At 41.2% G+C, this 18274-nt stretch overlaps 1 protein-coding gene across 3 annotated transcripts in view; it reads left to right on the top strand.

The window, feature by feature from the left end:
- LOC122052358 (ABC transporter C family member 3-like) overlaps window positions 1-18274 on the top strand; it is a 48048-nt gene that overhangs the window by 12134 nt on the left and 17640 nt on the right. For 2 of the 3 annotated variants that reach the window (XM_042613840.1, XM_042613841.1), the window contains 3 exons: window positions 12440-12734; window positions 12833-13047; window positions 13120-13425. In XM_042613840.1, the coding sequence (XP_042469774.1) occupies window positions 12440-12734; window positions 12833-13047; window positions 13120-13425 (816 nt within the window). Of the gene's footprint in view, window positions 1-12439; window positions 12735-12832; window positions 13426-18274 lie in introns of all 3 variants that reach the window. The other variant, XM_042613839.1, reaches the window with a different exon arrangement.

The raw sequence follows: 18274 nt of genomic DNA on the forward strand, positions 1-18274 counted from the left end.
GAGGTGCCTCAAGCAGAGGCACAGAGGTGCTTCCAATGACATTGAAGGCGCCTATGATCAATTAGAGTCATTGGCTAATCGTTGGAACGTGGATAAAACTTTATCCATGTTCGAGGCACCCTGGATGGCTTTGGAGGCGCCTCCAAGTAATGATAACTTTTTTCAAGAGGCTATAAAAAGCCCCCTGGAGCTAGGAATTATTTAACAATCACTGTATCCATCTTTCTAGTAATTCCTGAGTTTTTAAAGTGTGTAAGAGGCTTCTCCGCCTTCAATGAAGAGGATTTTTATTGAGCTTTCAACCGCCTTGGATTAGCAATCTTTCTGATTGTAAACCAAGTAAAATTCCTGTGCCTCTTTATTTTATGTTATTTATTTTAATTATTTAATTAATTTGATTATCCTTGCTAAGCAAAAGAAAGAGATTTGGCTAAATTTTTTTCAGGCTATTCACCTCCCTCTAGCCGGCTAAACGCGGTCTAACAATATCAACTACTAATCCTAGTCATTTCATCATGTCACTGTGTTCTCAAAGTCTCCGGCGCATGTTACTACTTCCTCAAGGACCGTCCCCAAACGGTTTGTATTCTCTATACAAGGTCTCAAAGGAGCCCTCGGCGTTGAGAGAAACTGACCATTATTTTCACATTAACCTCGGGATCCTAAAGGGTCACCTAACTTGTTTTTTCCCAAATCACTGTCTCAATGGGGTACCATGTTGTTTCCACTCATGAACAAACTCAAGTCTTTTCACCAATATTCTCTTTTTTTCCATCACACTTTAAAAGCATAAATATCTCTTTTTTATCAACTCTGTTTTTTAATGAGATCATGACTCGAGTATTTCTCCAGTGGCCAAATGTAGTGGGGTCCTTTAGGAAACCAAGGTACTAGTCCAATTGTATAATTCATACTATTTTTAGATAAACAACTATCAAAATCAAGTATAAGTGAAAATAAGATGCTAGTAAGTAGACCAACACCAAAATTATCCGACTCAACAATACTCATGTCATGCTACCATGGATAGGAAAAAAACATAAATCGCTAAAGATACGAGCATGCTTTTCACAAAAACATAGAGTTAATCATGTTAATGTCGTACTGTAAAGAACAAACAAATAATGAATGATGGCATGGTACATGTGACAATGTAACAAACAAACATGATGATGAGATGAAAACATGATGAAATAAGCAAACAAAACACACTAACAAAACCCTAATCCTAACTAAACTAACTAAACCCCCAGACTTGAATAAAGCATTGCCCTCAATGATAACAAAATCTATTGTTAAGGAAATGGAAAAAGAGGGAATTTAGAGAGGTTACAAATGATGAGTGTTAGGTGTACAAGTCATTCATCTGTTGGCTTTGATCTTCTTCCTGTTGATAATGATGTCAAGGGATGTGCAGATCTCTGAAAAGGTGTCCCCTTCTAGATGATGTACTCTTCCCCTTCGGTCACAAGCTTGAGTCTTTTCTACGTTGTTGCTTTGAAAACATTATACCTTGATTATAAAGTATGATCCTTCAAAAAATTTTAAATGATGTTTTTTAGGCATAAGACTCGGTTGTTATGAGTTCCACATTGTAGATCTCTAAACGATCTTCTATTTGATAGGTTGTAAGCCCTGGGGTTTATCCCCAGTCAAAAGTTATGACCTCTTAAAGTTGACCTCATCAAGTCAACACGGGTGTGCTTTTCCACACGACCGTACTTTTTCACATGACTAGGCTATGTTTCTTGCCAAAGCCTTTGAATTGCCATGATTGTTATGGGGTACAACCGTACTTTTCCACATGACTAGGCTGTGTTTCATTCTGGAATTCCTGCCAAGCTCGTAGTAGTTGCCACAACCCTGAAATAAATCAAAACAAAAAATAAGATGAAGAAATAAATGAAAAAGAGCTTGGGTTGCTTCTGAAGAAACGCTTGTTTTAGGTCATTATCTCGAACTTTGTCAGTTTTAACTTGGAGCTTTTGGCTTGAGGGGCTGTGTATGCCCCTCCCTTATGGAAATCTTCATCTAGAAGCCCAAGTTTCATCCTTGCTCGTGCCGGAATGATGTACTTGTTCATTTTTCTCATATCATCATTTGGTTTTTTTCACATGATCGCTTGACTTCAAAAGATCATCTAACGGTCATCCATAGGTTTCTTTGTCCACCTTCAACAAACTATCAACCCTGTAATAGATATTCTCAACATACGATCGATTAATGACCTTAAATAAATCGACTTGGTGGTACGGGTACAATCAGAAATGTCACTACAAGGCTGAGTGCCCAAACACAAAGGAGGTTAAAAAACAAAGAAAGAAGAAAGCCCTAAAGGCGACATGGGATGAGTTTTCATTAGAAGAAGCGGATGAGGAGGAACAAGCTCAAAAGCTTCTTGGCGCTAATGGAAAAAGAACAAATGGGCGAATCCGAGTCCTAGCCCGAGTTTGAGTTAAGCCATGAATCTGTATCCGATCCAAACGAACCAAACCACAAGGTAAACTCTACCTTAGATGAAAAATTGTATGCCATGCATGATTTCTTATTTAACTAGAAAATTAGCTAAGTCGAAATTCCGGGCCAAGTCACTCCTTAAGGAGATAAAAGTCCTTGAGGAGAAGACTAATCCTAGTCCTTCAAATGACCAAGTTTAGGATGGAACCTCAACTCAAGTTCAAAAATTTGAGAAAGAATTCCCTTCTGAAAAGTAAGTTGAAGAACTTAAGGGATCGTTGGAACAATTCACATCAGGTTCCAAGTACATGAACATGATACTTAGAACTTGAAGAGTCGTATACAACATATCTGGACTTGGATTCAAAGCTAAGACTCTATACAAGTCATATATGCCTTTACTTAATCGAAATGCTAGAAAACGAGTCTAAGCATGAGTTCCAAAATAGTTTAATTAATCAAGTATGCCAAAATCAATATTGAATCCTCAAGGATCAAATTCATTATTTGGATAGACCTTATCAAAGTTGTGATTCAAGGGAGCCAATAGAAAAACCTGTTTTCTCTATTATATAAATTGCATGCTTGATTGAATTAATTAGTTTTTCTGTTCTATGCATGTTAATGCTTAATCTAGGAAGATTAGATAGGAAAAATGATTACTTGATTTTTGACAACGTAATATCAAGTCACAGTGAGATGATAGTACATTAGGGAGACTTAGTCTAAGTGTGTCCGGGTTAGATAAGGAGCATCTAACTTAGTTCACTCAGTTAAAAGAAACTAATTGAAGCTACCTCACTACATTCTTAACTAGTTAAACCAGAGTTTTTCATTAAATTGGCTAAGTGTACAATTCTGGAGCTGACTTTGTCTTAAGAAGTGGTCGTTGATCCAATTAAGAAGACCTCTGTGACTCGTCACGACCTGGAAGCCAACTTTAAAAATGTTCACTTAATTGACTTAAGGTTAAACTTGAATCTAACCCAAGATCAAATAATCTTCAAAATTCAAATTAATTTTAAATCAAGTAAAATTGAAAACCATCTCATAGAACTCATAGGACTAACTTGTTTGATAATTTAGAATGAGTGAGATGTTAAGTTAAAATCAACAAACTATTCATTACTTGCATGTGATTACTCAATTTATAGGAATAAGGATCTGGCTAGATAGATAGAATAGAAATATTTTATACTGTTATATTATTTTCATTTTTTTTGGGAACTAGTTGAGGTCTTACCTTAGAAATCATGAACTTATAAACTTAAGCAACCATCAACATCTCCCAAACACCTTAGGTTAGCTTGTTTGTGTACTAAGTCATATAGATCGGTGTGAGATGCATAGGTCCAAGTCCAGATTTCAGATGCTTATGTTAGTGCATCAATATAAATCATGGCTAAAAATATCAAATTGATCAAGTTAAGTGATCCCTCAAATTCACAATGGATATTTTAGTACTTAACTTGACTAACCTATTAAAGGTTTCTATCTTATGGATGGCCAAGCTAGAAACAAGGGGTTAGACATTCTTTTTAGGACAACTTTTAGATGAAATAATACTTTATTAGATTAAAATTTATTAACTTTTGGTCCACCAAAAAGTCATTTCGGGCTACCTATTAACCATATGAAGACCACCTAAAGACCACATGTCAAAAAAGACAAAACAAGACCTATCGATAGACTGATAACCCTTATCAGTAAACCGAACCTAGTTAAAAAGTTGACTGTCAAATTGCCAATTTGACCATTTGATTTAACCTATCGGTAAACTAATAACCTATAATTGGTAGACTGAACTGCATCGGTACCCTAAAAAGCTACAAGATGACCTTGACCATTCACCCATAGGTAGTCCAATCTACACGAATCGGTCGACCTAATGACCTCAAGAATCCAAAAAGTTTCATTGGAAATTGATCAGTTGACTAAACATTTATGCGTTCGATCTACTAAACCTCTCATCGGTAGACTGATCCCGCCCTATAAAAATAGTGGTCGGTTAAGGTCGACCTCATCCCAAAAACTCTTTCTTTCCTCGTTTCTTAAGTTGTCGACCCAAAACCTCAAGCCTCAAAGCTTCCGAATCTTCTGAATTTTTCACCTTGGTAACGATCCCTATACCTTCTCTTTCCAAGTTCAAGCGTATTTATTTCATTTAATATCTTATTGTAGCCAAAAATGCCGAGTTGACCAAGGCCCCGCTTACCCTAGCCAAGACCCCAAGTTTCTGTTTGAAGAACTTAGGTTGTCCTTCGAGTCTAGAACCCATACTGTCATTAACACATGGTACTTAGATAGTGCCTTTTCCATGCATATTGCCTCGACATAGATGAGATAATCAACTATTACGCCCTCACACAATTGGTTTGCTATAGCCATCATATCAACCTTGATGTGTGCGGAGTTTTACCACAACCTTGCTTCTATAGATGATCTGCACTATAGGACTAGGGTTGTTACCCAGGACATCTTTATTGATGTTGAGACCATTAGAAACTTTTTGAACCTTAGAGGGTACAACAACATGTTTCACTGTTTCCCCAACTACTCTAACCCTTCACCTGAACCATACTCATGTATCACGTTAGACATGATGCATCAGGAGTTCTTCCATGCCTCCTATCATAAACATGTATATGCAGTCAAGCTAAACATTCAGGACAACTTACTATACAAGTTTATTGTAAATTATGTCCTACCATTATCCACTAGAGACCCGCCAGTGATTCGACTCTTCCATTTGTTTCTTATGTATGCATTTAGAGCCATCATATATTACTCCGGATATAGCACCTTCTGAAGGGTGCATATGGCATCTTGACACATCATCATTAGGCTCATAGCATCCTTAGGAGTAAACACTGCATTAGGAAGAGTCAAGTATTTATCTGAAGACTTTGACAAAGTATGACTTAGGCAACTCTCCCTAGCTGGCATAGGACAAAGGAGTGATGAGACCTTCTATTATAAACCTTGACATCGACCTAGACAGCTAGAGGAGCTTGAGGAGGACAAGTTTGAAGGAGTTGAGCCAGATAGTTCCTTACTAGTGTTGCCTCCACCTGACTACACCAAGCTAGAGCCTTCATTTACTCATGCAAGCCCCTTAGCCCGACGATCCATATGCTTGCTTCCGAGAGGATGTCTATGTGGTTTTGATTCATTGAAGTAGCGAATTGATCAACGAACCAACCAACGATCACCCTCACTTGCTCACACTGCAGCGTCAACAGTAGCACGAGTAGATGATGGATATGATGCGAGCCTGACATTTCAGCCAGCAACCTCCTCCTTTTTCCGATTAGAGTTAGCTTAGTTGACTAGGTCTATTTTGTGATCATGCTTGACTTAATTAAATCTAAACTTACTTAGTAGTGTTGCTTAACTTAAGCTAGTACATGGCTTGTAGAACCTATGTTTGATTTCAAATTATCAGCATTTCACGTATCTTTTTAAATATGTTTGGTCAAAATGGGATGCATACTTGGACTCTAAGGACCCACTCAACCTTGCTTAGCTTAATTCTGTTCGTTTAATTGCTTAATTTCAATTACGTTTAGCTTGAAAGCACTGATATTTTTTATAAGTATTCAAGTTTCATGAGCTTTAATATTGTTTAGAATTTCAAAATATTTTTTAAAATCTTATTACTTGAAAAATCTTGTTTGGATTTGAAAATATTTTTTTTGAAAATCTTCTTACTTGAAAAATATTGTTTATAATTTCAAAATATTTTTTGAAAAATCTTTTTATTTGAAAAATCATGTTAAGAATTTCAAAATATTTTTGAAAATATTGTTTAGAATTTGAAAAATTTTGTTTTGAAATTTAAAATATTTTTGAAAAACTTATTTTCTAAACTTCAAAATATTTTTGAAAAATTTATTTTTAAAACTTCAAATATTTTTGAAAAACTTATTTTCTAAAACTTCAAAATATTTTTGAAAATCTTTTTTGAAAAACTTATTTTCTAAACTTCAAAATAGTTTTGAAAAATAGCATCTTTGTTAAAATCTTTAAGAACTTAGCAGAATTTTGAAAAATCTTTTGAGTACTTGAATAATACCAATTATTAAAACTTAATTGTGAAAATTTAAAAACATTTTGGAAACATTTTTAATGCCTTAAAAATATTCTAAATGTTTCCAAAGTTTTCTTTTAAGTATTAATTGCTTTAAAAAACTATTGCATAATGTGTCTTAAATCTTTCTTTCAAAAATTTTCATACACTTTATTGGTTATTTAATGAGGAATATATTTTTGAAATTTTTAAAAAAGTATTGATTTTTTAAGTCTATATAGTCTCACAATTATCTTTTATGTATGTCAAAGATAGAGAAAATGAGGTTAAAATTTAAAAAGTTTTTTAAGTGTTGAAAAAATTTAAGTATTTTCAAAATCTTAGGGATGTTAAATTCAAGGGGAGAGTTTAATTTGAGATAGAGTTTTTTGAAAATTAAGTTGAATTTTCATAACTTAGAATCAGATTGTCATAAATCAAAATGGGAAGATTGTTAGTGCAGGAAGCACCATATAATCGAACCTGAGTTTTGATGTTGACAAAAGTTTAAAGTTAAGTGTTATTGTAATCTCATGGCTATGCTAAGTGTGCAAGTAGCTTAATAAGAAAAGTCCTAGTAGGTCAAATTGACTGAATATTAGGCAAGTGAAAGTCCTAGTAGGTCAGGTGGACCTAATACTAGGCAGTGAAAGTCTTAGCAGATCAAAAACACTAGGCACGGAAGTCTAGATGGGTTAGACCGGACATCTAGCAAGATGGACTTGATGGGACAACGAGGATCGAACATCAAGTTAGAAGAAAGTCTTGACGGGTCAAGTGATTGGATGTTGAGCAAAGGAAGCTCAAACAAGTCTAGAGGAAGTTCAAAGTTACCAGCAGTGTTAATCGAAGGTTTTGCGATGCTTGATATTAGTCCTTTTACACTCGGTGCGATAGTCTTTTAGAGGTGTATTCTTAGTGTTGACTATGATTGAGGTTGATTGGTCTTGCTCTGCCACTATTTACCTTTGTAGGTTTATTCTTTTATGGTAAGTCCTTTCAATTTCGGAATATGCTAGAAGAAGAATCTATGCCTTATTAGACTTGTGAATAAAAGAAACCTGTTCACCTAGAAAAGGAAAGGTCAGAAAAGGCAATAAAGGAGAGAAAAAGGAAAAATAGCAAATAAAGAAAGAAATCTAGATTAACAAATCGCAATCGCACTAATATTGATTTGAAATCGTTCCCGACAACGACGCCAAAAACTTGATGTGCAAAATGCGTAAGTGTATGATTTTCGTCAAGTAATAAAATATCATCCACTGGCACCGTAAATCAAGTAATAATGTGAATTGCGAAGCATGCTATCTAAATAGATTGAGAAAATTGAGTGAGAAAGAAATCAAACTAAGAAAGTAAGAAGAATTCGTGGGGAAAATCGATTTGAGGAAGTAATCATAGGACTTCGGCTTTGCCATGATGATCATTAACACCTTAAATGCTCTTTTACCTCTATGTTTGATAATTATAAAGGTGATCTATCCCGAGGTACCCAATATCTTCTTTTGGAATAATACCGGTGTGCCTAGCCAAACACGACTTCTACTTTCAAGGTAACCTTACTAATGCAACCACTTTCTCTAGGAGGCTCCTGTCACGATGTCCCACAGTCCTCTAGGTGCTATCCTTTACTTCATGAATTCAAATTGAGGTAAACCTATTAAGCTCTGTGGTAGCCAATGGTGCCATCTTGGGGTTTTGAACTACTTTCGTGAACCACTCAAGTCTCAGCCTTTATGGGTCCAAGAATTAGGTTCACCTCTCGGTTCTTCCTCACATCCCTGTGGTATAAAAACACACACTAGTGTTGTAGTCATTATGCATAATAAAGTCAGATCATAAATCAAACATGTCATTCAATAAAAAGACATGAATAAATATAAAACAAGTGTCAACAATTCATCGGGATACTCCCTCATCCTAGAATTACGAGAACTACTCCATTGAGATGGAATTACAACCAAAAGATATAATAGAAAGCATTCTACAAATCAAATCAAGGAGAAAAAAGAGATAAAGATTAGTCTTCGATGTCGTAGTTATCTTTGGAAAAGCTCCATGCACTTGGGAGGACGAGAAACAACTCCCTCCTAGAGTTCTTTGTCACAAGGAAACCTCTTTGATCCTTTAACATGAGCCCCTTGGTCCTTTTAAAGTCTCCAAAGCCTTCCAAATTCGTTGAAGCCTTTCAAAAATATCGGGGCACCACCATCATACTACAGTCGTGTGGAAAAACATGGTCGGGCTGTGTCGGTTGCTAGAAGTCTCCTCAGCGAGCAACAGTGAGGAACATAGTCGTGCCCTCGGCACAGCTTGGCCATGTTTTCCTCCAGAAGTCTAATCGTTGATCTTTCATGTATAACTCTTCAAATGATGCACGATCGTGTCAACGGACATGGCCAGACCGTACCAGGGGACATGGCCAGACTGTGCATCATGTTAAAAAATCACATTCCAAGGCTCATTGTCCTCATTTTAGCTCTAAATTTGTGTCCTGTCAATAAAAACGTGCAAAGAGTATATCTCCAAACAAAAAAGATAAAAAAAAATACAAAGGTAATGAATGTATACCAAATATGGTCATGCAATGGAACAAATGCATGCAAAATAGTATCGAAAACATATGCATGAAACACACATCAATAGCTGATTTGTCAAGTACCATCCAATACACTTGTTTCTTGGTTGAATGCAAGCGTTGGTAGACTTCCATCCAAAAATAAATCCAAATTACATTCCCTTATAAACTCTCATGCTTATGTTTCTTCAAGTCTTCAAAGTTGTTTCTTTGAGTCTTCAATGCCATTAATGCTTCTTGCCCTCAAGTCCACCTTGCTCTGAGCCTCTAAACTATTGAACAACATCTTACTTGTCTTAGTGAGCACAACTCAACACCTATTGAGTCAAGAGCTTTCCATCTCCACAACACAACACTTGACAAGCCCCTGGTCAACCTTGACCTTACAAGCAACTGATATAGTCCCGAGTATAGGATCGAGTCACAGGTCGAAATCCAGATCCGTACTTGGTCATGCAACACGTAAGGGGGGAAGGGAGGAGGAAAAATACTCGTTCTAGACAGAGTCCAAATCACTCAAGGGGGAAGACTCGTCCTAGACAGAGTCCTAATTGCTCAATTTTTTCTCCCCTCCTTTATTAATAATGACACTCCTTATATAAGGAGTCAGACCAACCATAAAGGAAAACAAGGAATCAAAAATAGAAAAACTAGTTAGGCCATTATTTGTTTTCTACTATAGCAGTAGTTAAATTAGGCCATTATTTATTTTCAACTAATTAGGCAATAGCTAATTTATTTCTAATAGCTAATTAGGTAGTAATTAATTTGCATCCAACTATAGCGATGTTCAACAAAGGCGTCCACCTCGGCGTCCACATCATCACTCCCCTCCTCGATACTGAGCTTGTCCTCAAGCTCGAAAGCGGGGTATAACGCCACTAATAGCATGAAGGGAAATTTCTGAATTCACTTCCCCCTCTTCCTCACCTTCCCTGTCATCATCAGGCACTTCAATCCAAAACAGGCGTTTACACTTGTGACCCGTGGAGTAGGATTCATCACAGTTAAAACAAAGGCCCTTGGCTCTCCGTTCTGCCATCTCGGCGCGAGTCAGATGCTTGAAAAATGAAACTGGTGGAGTCTCCTTGCCGATGTCCGGGGTCCTGGTCTTCGCCAAAGGAGGGCCTCCACTGCTGGTGTTGAGCTTGGTTGTGGTCTCGTCCCAATTCGTGCGTAGCAGCCCCCCACCTTGATGGAAGCACTGCTTCCGTTCTAGTGCTCTGGCCATATTCATTGCAATGCCTAGGTTTTCAGGCTTCTGTAGTTCGATGTTGATACGGAGATCTTCGACTAGCCCTGCAATGAATAAGTCAACTTGTTGTTGTGGTCGGAGGCCCGAGGTCTGAGCGAGATGAGATTGAAATTGGCGCTGGTTGTCTTCTACAGAGCCTGTCTGCTTCAGATTTGATAGCTCTCCCAAAGGATTGTTGCTTAGGGGTGGGCCAAAGTGGATATGACAGTGGCCTCTGAACTGCTTCCAAGTCATCTCTAGCTCTTCTTGCTTTACTTGATCAAACCAAAGTTGGGTTTCCCCTACCAAGTGGAAGGCAGCAAGGCCAACCTTGTTAGCCTTTGTGGTTCTTTGGTTGGTAAAGAATTTGTCGCACCTTTTAACCCAGCTCAGCGGATCCCCTTCTCCAGAATAGGTGCGGAACTCCATCTTTGAGTATCGCGGAGCCATGGTGCCGCTGGTTGGCAGTTCAGGTCTGACCTCTGAGCCTCTAGAAGGGTCATACTCTGTGCTGGTAGGGATGTCTGCAGTGTGCAAAGGTCGTCGTCTAGCATCTTGAACAGTACGGGAAATCTCGGCAATCTGCTCCTCTAGTCCTTGTTGGCGGGAAGTGATCTGCTCCACGAAAGCTTGTTGTTGTGACATCAATCTTTCTATGCAGGCCTCGAGTTTGGATGTGATAGGATCTGTGTCACCCATAACCGGCTCTGATACCAAGTTGATATGGTCCCGAGTATAGGATCGAGTCACAGGTCGAGATCCGGATCCGTACTTGGTCATGCAACACGTAAGGGGGGAAAGGAGGAGGAAAAAAACTCGTCCTAGACAGAGTTCAAATCACTCAAGGGGGAAGACTCGTCCTAGACAGAGTCTTAATTGCTCAATTTTTTCTCCCCTCCTTTATTAATAATGACACTCCTTATATAAGGAGTCAAACATGACAACATTAGGAAAGACCAACCATAAAGAAAAATAAGGAATCAAAAATAGAAAAGCTAATTAGACCATTATTTGTTTTCTACTATAGCGGTAGTTAAATTAGACCATTATTTATTTTTTACTAATTAGGCAATAACTAATTTATTTCTAATAGCTAATTAGGTAGTAATTAATTTTCTTCCAACTATAGCGATGTTCAACAAAGGCGTCCACCTCGGCGTCCACATCAGCAACCTGCCAAGCATTTGATCAAGTTTGGCCTCCTTAGACTTCTACTAAGACCTCTTGTACTTCCCTATCTTCCTAGCATCTTGTAACCTTGGCCTCCTTTCACTTCTACCAAGATCTCTTGAACTTTTCCATCCACCAAGGCCTTTTGAATTTTTCTTTTCATCAACCAAGTCAACACTTATTGAGTCATCAATCTCCTACTACTAGTCAACCTCGACCTTTTGGTTCATCATTGCACTTGCAATTATATGTTATGCTCTGCACCTGCACATTAGACATATCCATCAGAATCATAAATAAATCCTAACTTAAATACTTTATCAACCACATTAAAAGAAGTTGGTTGGACTCAATCATTGGGGCATGATTGTACCAAAAGTATAATGATAATGACAGAAAAGACATGAACAAGAAATGGAGTTACGCCTTGGTAGTAAAACTTTACTTTATTGCATTGATTAATTCCTTTTTTTTAGTTGGACACTCCACTCTATGCATCATAAACCATTCAAGAATCCTAGAGAACACAAATGGACTCAGTAAATTTTTATATTTTACAAGGCATTACTTAAGAAAATATACATAGGCCTAATGGTTGCTTTGGTTAAAATAACCATTGATTTGATATCCGTAGTAATTTCATGGGTTGCTTTGGTTTAAATAACCATTATCTCTTTGGTAATTACATGTGCTACTTTGTCTAAGCAACGAATTATTGAATAAAATGTATTGCAAATTACTCTTGTGAATGTACTCTTTTTGCTCTGAACTTTGGTAGTCTAGATCTTTTCCATCTCGATCAGGCAAAAACAAGAAAAGAAGATCAATTAAGAAGTCATTAGAGTTACAAATTTAAAATATTTTCATGGTCTCACTTGGGAATGATTCATTACTTTGTTGTCTTATTGGTGCTATAATTCTTGTGTCTCAGCAATACTACATATCCACTTCTAGAGAACTATCAAGGTTGCTTGGGGTATGTAGGGCTCCTGTAATCCAGCATTTTGCAGAATCACTGTCAGGATCAGTGTCAGTTCGGAGCTTTGACCAAGAAAATGAGTTTGTTAACACTAACTATAACCTGTCAAATGATTTCTCTCGAATACAGTTCCATATTGCAGGGGCAATGGAATGGCTTTCTTTTCGTCTTGATATTCTGTCGATACTTACATTTGCCTTTTCTCTGATATTTCTAATCTGCATGCCATATGGCATAATAAATCCTGGTACTTTCTTTGCATAAGTTCCTATTAATTTGGTTTTATGGAAACCAAAGGAGTCAGTTTAACTGTCACTTCTCACTTTGTTTGTCCTTTTTATCTAGGTATTGCTGGTCTTGCAGTGACATATGGGCTTAAGTTCGATGGCATACAAACTTCATTTATCTGGATTCTCTGTAATCTCGAGAATAAAATTATCTCTGTGGAAAGAATTCTACAGTATAGTAGCATTCCAAGTGAGCCACCTCTGATAGTAGAAGATAACAGACCTGATCATAGCTGGCCATCAAAGGGTGAAATAGACATTGTCAATATACAGGTACTTTTTTCTGAGCATATACTTATCATTCTGATAAGGTCCAAAATTGGAATGATGTTTATATCTTTGCAGGTTCGCTATGGCCTCACCATGCCTTTTATCTTAAGGGGACTCACTTGCACTTTTCCTGGAGGAAAGAAGACTGGAATTGTTGGCAGAACAGGAAGTGGCAAATCCACCCTTATTCAGACTATATTTCGCATCATTGATCCTGCTGTTGGTCATATTTTTATTGATGGCACTGATATTTCAACGATTGGGCTGCATGACCTCAGGTCCCGATTAGGCATTATCCCACAAGAACCAATTATGTTCCAAGGAACTCTGCGCAACAATTTAGACCCGCTCGATGAACACACCGACGAAGAGATATGGGAGGTACTTCACCTTACCAATCCATCCTCGGACTCAGTTACTTTTTTCATAGTATTAAAGGAATATTTCATTGATTAATTCATGCAATAATATCCTCAATTTCTTTCTTTGTATCTATGTAAATCAATTATATTGGAATCAATTAGTCTTAATTTTCCATAGATAGAATCAATTATAATCATAGGATGATTGCTTTGTAATAGGTCTATATATATATACTTTGAAAACTCTCGATTATAGAGATATATACAATTCTCAAAGCTTTTCTCCCTTATATTTAAGAATTTTACATGGTATTAGAGCATCATAGGTTCTGAGAAATTATTTCCACTGCAATGGCAGATGAAAGCAAGAAATTGGAGAATGGAACAAACCAATTGGATGCACTCACTTTACAACAATCCGATCATTCTGGTTTGGTTCTTGTCTCCAAATTACTCAATGGGAATAACTATGGGAAATGGAGTCGTGCAATGTGAATAGCATTGAAAAATAAAACTGGATTCGTCAATGGGACAATCGAAGCACCGACAGCAAAAGACAGCAAGTTTCTAGCATGGGAACGTTGCAATCATATGGTATTGCCATGTGATCCCGTCCGGAAGCTGAGTTGGACGAAGGCCGGTCGCGGTGGACTGGACGTTGACGGAAAGTCGCGGGCGGCGCAGGCTCCCCACGGGTGGCTGATGCGGCTGCAGGACCCTGCACACACTCAGACGATCTCCCACTTCCACGTTAGAGACCGAAACCCAGGGAAAAAGTCCCCGGATCAGGCCCTCCGACGCTCAAGTCAGGTCCTTTTTCCCCAGAAAAAACAGAGAGACGCAGAAAGAAAAAACAGTTGTGGGAAAAAGTGACGAGAGAGTGTGTGCGCGTACCTGCGTACGAGGGATTTCTCCCCTTTTATCCATCCTCCTGCTAGAACCTGCCCTCCTGTCAGAAAACGTTGGACGCCCGGCTTTGTCCTCTAGTCAGGGACACCTGTCGCGCTCCTATTTGTTGTGAAAGCATCTTTCTGTTTAGGAACCTCCGCCTTCGCACTTGGGTTTTGTCCTGTAGTGAGAGACAGCTGGCAGGCTACTACTGGCTACCAAGGCATCTTTTCGTTTCAGGAACCTTCGCCTTCGCTCGCATTGTTGGTATGTAATGATTACCCCGGACGGACCGTTGAGATTCTCCGCTCCCGTATTACTTAGCTCCCCCGATTCATTGTGCCTCCGCACCAGCCTGCACCTGTGGTTCGCATTTCCAGGCCTCCCACTCGCAGACCTGCAGCCCTAACTGTTTAGACATAGCTACGCTGATCTTCAACCTGCATCCTGTGCTTTGTACTTCCTGGTCCTCAACCGCAAGTCTGTAGCTCGGGCTGCTTCTGATCAGCTCTGCCGCTTCCGACCCAATGACCTATACTTCCAGTTCTTGGCCTCTGTTTAGCTCTGCCGATACCGACTTGCATCCCGCACTTTGTACTTCCTGGCCCTCAACCGCAGGTCTGTGGTTCGGGTTGCTTCTGATCAGCTCTGCCGCTTCCGACCCATTGGCCTATACTTCCAGTTCTTGGCCTCTGCTTAGCTCTGCCGATACCGACTTGCATCCTGCACTTTGTACTTCTGGCCCTCAACCGCAGTCTGTGGTTGGCTGCCCGATCAGCTCTGCCGCTTGACCCATTGGCCTATACTTCCGGTTCTTGGCCTCTGCTTAGCTCTGCCGTCTGAGCTTGCATCACTTTGTACTTCCGGCCCTCAACCGCAGTCTGTGGTTGGTGCCCGATCAGGCTCTCGCTTGACCCAATGGCCTATACTTCGGTTCTTGGCCTCGCTTAGCTCTGCCGTCTGAGCTTGCATCCGCACTTTGTACTTCACGGCCTCAGGCGGTCTGTGGATCGGTGACTCCTCTCGGCTCTGCTCACCAACCCGCATCTTTGAGCCACAGCGCCTGTCGACTGCCTTTTGTGAAGTCACCATGACTATTGACCGCCACCTCCTCGAGACTTTTGACCGCCACATAGACTGGACTTTTCTAATCCTTTCCTCTTGGGCCCTTCCATCACTAACCGTATCACAAGCCTCCCCCACAAGTCTAGTCGAAGGAGGACGACAGTGACTAGACCTCTGCACATTTCTGTGACTTCGGCCTATCTTTGTGACTTCAGCAGATCTCTGTGTATCTACCTCAGCGTATCTCTATGATCTCAGCATATCTCTGCGCACCTTGCTTCCTGCGTCACGCATCAGCTTTTGTGTCACGTTGCTTGGGATATCATGCCTCCTTTACTGTGTCGCCAGCCGCTTGGGGCGCCGCGCCCACTTAGTTGCTTGGATTCAGCTGCCATTCCTCTTTATAAGGAGCCTTAAGGTTGCTTCTCCGTGCTATCGCTTCTTTTTTACGCTGTCTTTCCTGCGTTCCGCCAACCGCTCCTCCACACGATGCATTCTCCTCCTCCTTCTCAGGAAGTTGACCAACCACCCTCCCGAGTGATGGTAAACGAACTCACCACGCTACTTGTCTCAAAAGAGCGTGAGCTGAATCGCGTGTCTCAGGATCGAGATCGCCAGGTAGCTGCTCTGCGTTCCATGGAAGACCAGTACCGCCTTGCGAAGTACTGCGTGGATGTGGAGAGGACGAGGAAGGAGCAGTGCCAGGCTAGCCTGCAGCGTCAACTCGGTATCCAGGAACAGTTGCGTCAAGAGCATGAACAAGCGCTCTCCCTCCTCCGCGCAGGCCTTGAGGATAAGCAACGTACTATCACTCAGCAGCAAGCGGTCATCAGATCTTTGCGCGCGGAGCTGGCTCAAGCTGTGAACGCTCCCGAATCCCCCGACAGGTCTTCCCGCGGAAGTGTTCATTCCCCCGGGCCAATTCTTTCCACGAGTAAAAGCTGGCCTGGGGAATAGTTGTCTCAGTGGCTCCTTTGCCAAACGACGCTTCTGCTTGTGGCCTAGGCTGTATCCCTCCCTTGCTGAACGGCGTTGCTACGCTCGTCGATCCGTCCCCTTTTGGCCCAGCTTCTCCTGCTCAATTTTCATCTAGCAAACATATTTTTAGAAATTGGCCCTTGGGTAAGAGCCTAGAGTCGCTTCATGATTTCTTTTCATGCATGTATTTCGGATAATAAAGTCAATGTAGTGCTTGAAAACTGCAACTAAGATGAACGTGTAAAACCTGATTTTGTAGTTAATATTGGCGTTGTAGGAGTAGGGTAGATGGCCTTTCACACCCCTTGCCCTGCGTGTTTGCTGCATATTTGCAATTTGCATAAAATAAATCCAAATATAGCTGACCTGATTATGGAAAACGCTCTGCTCAAGGTGAGGCACATCTCTCGGAAAGGTAGTTAGGCATATGCACCGAGTTCGCTTATGATTTTCGCAGAGGGGCTGATTTTTGATTCCCGCATGGGAGCCGACCTAAGAAGGTCGTTGGGCGTGAGGACAGAGCTCACTTTTGATTCTCGCATGGGAGCCGACCTAAGAAGGTCGTTGGGCGTGAGGACAGAGCTCACTTATAACTCGCACTGGGACGAGAGTCTGGAACTACCGACCTAAAAGGTCGTTGGGCGTGAGCGCGGGGCTCACTTTTAATTCTCGCATGGGAGCCGACCTAAAAAGGTCGTTGGGCGTGAGGACAGTGCTCACTTATAACTCGTACTGGGGCTAGAGTCTGGGACTACCGACCTAAAAGGTCGTTGGGCGTGAGCGCGGGGCTCACTTTTAATTCTCGCATGGGAGCCGACCTAAAAAGGTCGTTGGGCGTGAGGACAGAGCTCACTTATAACGGAGGCGAGAGTCTGGGACTACCGACCTAAAGGTCGTTGGGCGTGAGCCGGGGCTCACTTTTAATTCTCGCATGGGGCCGACCTAAAAGGTCGTTGGGCGTGAGGACGAGCTCACTTATAACTTCGCCTTTGAGAGTGCAGGACCACCGACCTAAAGGTGGTTGGGCGTGTTGGGCTCACTTTTAATTCTCGCATGGGCCGACCTAAAGGTCGTTGGGCGTGAGGACAGAGCTCACTCGCACTGGGGCGAGAGTCTGGGACTACCGACCTAAAAGGTCGTTGGGCGTGAGCGCGGGGCTCACTTTTAATTCTCGCATGGGAGCCGACCTAAAAAGGTCGTTGGGCGTGAGGGCAGAGCTCACTTATAACTCGCACTGGGGCGAGAGTCTGGGCTACCGACCTAAAAGGTCGTTGGGCGCGGGGCTCACTTTTAATTCTCGCATGGGAGCCGACCTAAAGGTCGTTGGGCGTGAGGATAGAGCTCACTTATAACTCGCCTTGGGCGAGTGCAGGTTACTCGGTGGGACCGGTGGCGACCGGTAATGATACTCCGGTCCGAGACCGGTGGCGATGGCGCTGGTCCGAGACCAGTAATGATACTCCGGTCCGAGACCGGTGGCGATGGCGCTGGTCCGAGACCAGTAATGATATTCCGGTCCGAGACCGGTGGCGATGGCGCTGGTCCGAGACCAGTAATGATACTCCGGTCCGAGACCGGTGGCGATGGCGCTGGTCCGAGACCTGCTGGACCCTCCTCGCTAGTAGCACAAATGTGATGCTCTCTTCAACCTCCATCTGCCTCATCTGCACCGCCTTAATTACTTCTACCGGGCTGGGCGTTATTCGCCAGTTTTGCGCTCGTTCTGCCGCATCCCTCGTCTTCCTGCAAGCATATCATGCATAGTATAGGATGTGGGCGGGAGAGAGGGAACATGAACCTTATTCGGCCCTGGGCATGCAACGCTCTTCTAGCTTGTGGGAGCTTCGCGTGCCTTTGCATGCTGGTGTGGTTAACGAACCGGCCTGGGGGCTGTCTCCACCGAGATGCTTGCCTAGCTATTCCGAGTAAGCAGCTCC

Source organism: Zingiber officinale, chromosome 3A (genome assembly GCF_018446385.1).
Source record: "Zingiber officinale cultivar Zhangliang chromosome 3A, Zo_v1.1, whole genome shotgun sequence".
Taxonomy (NCBI): Eukaryota; Viridiplantae; Streptophyta; class Magnoliopsida; order Zingiberales; family Zingiberaceae; genus Zingiber; species Zingiber officinale.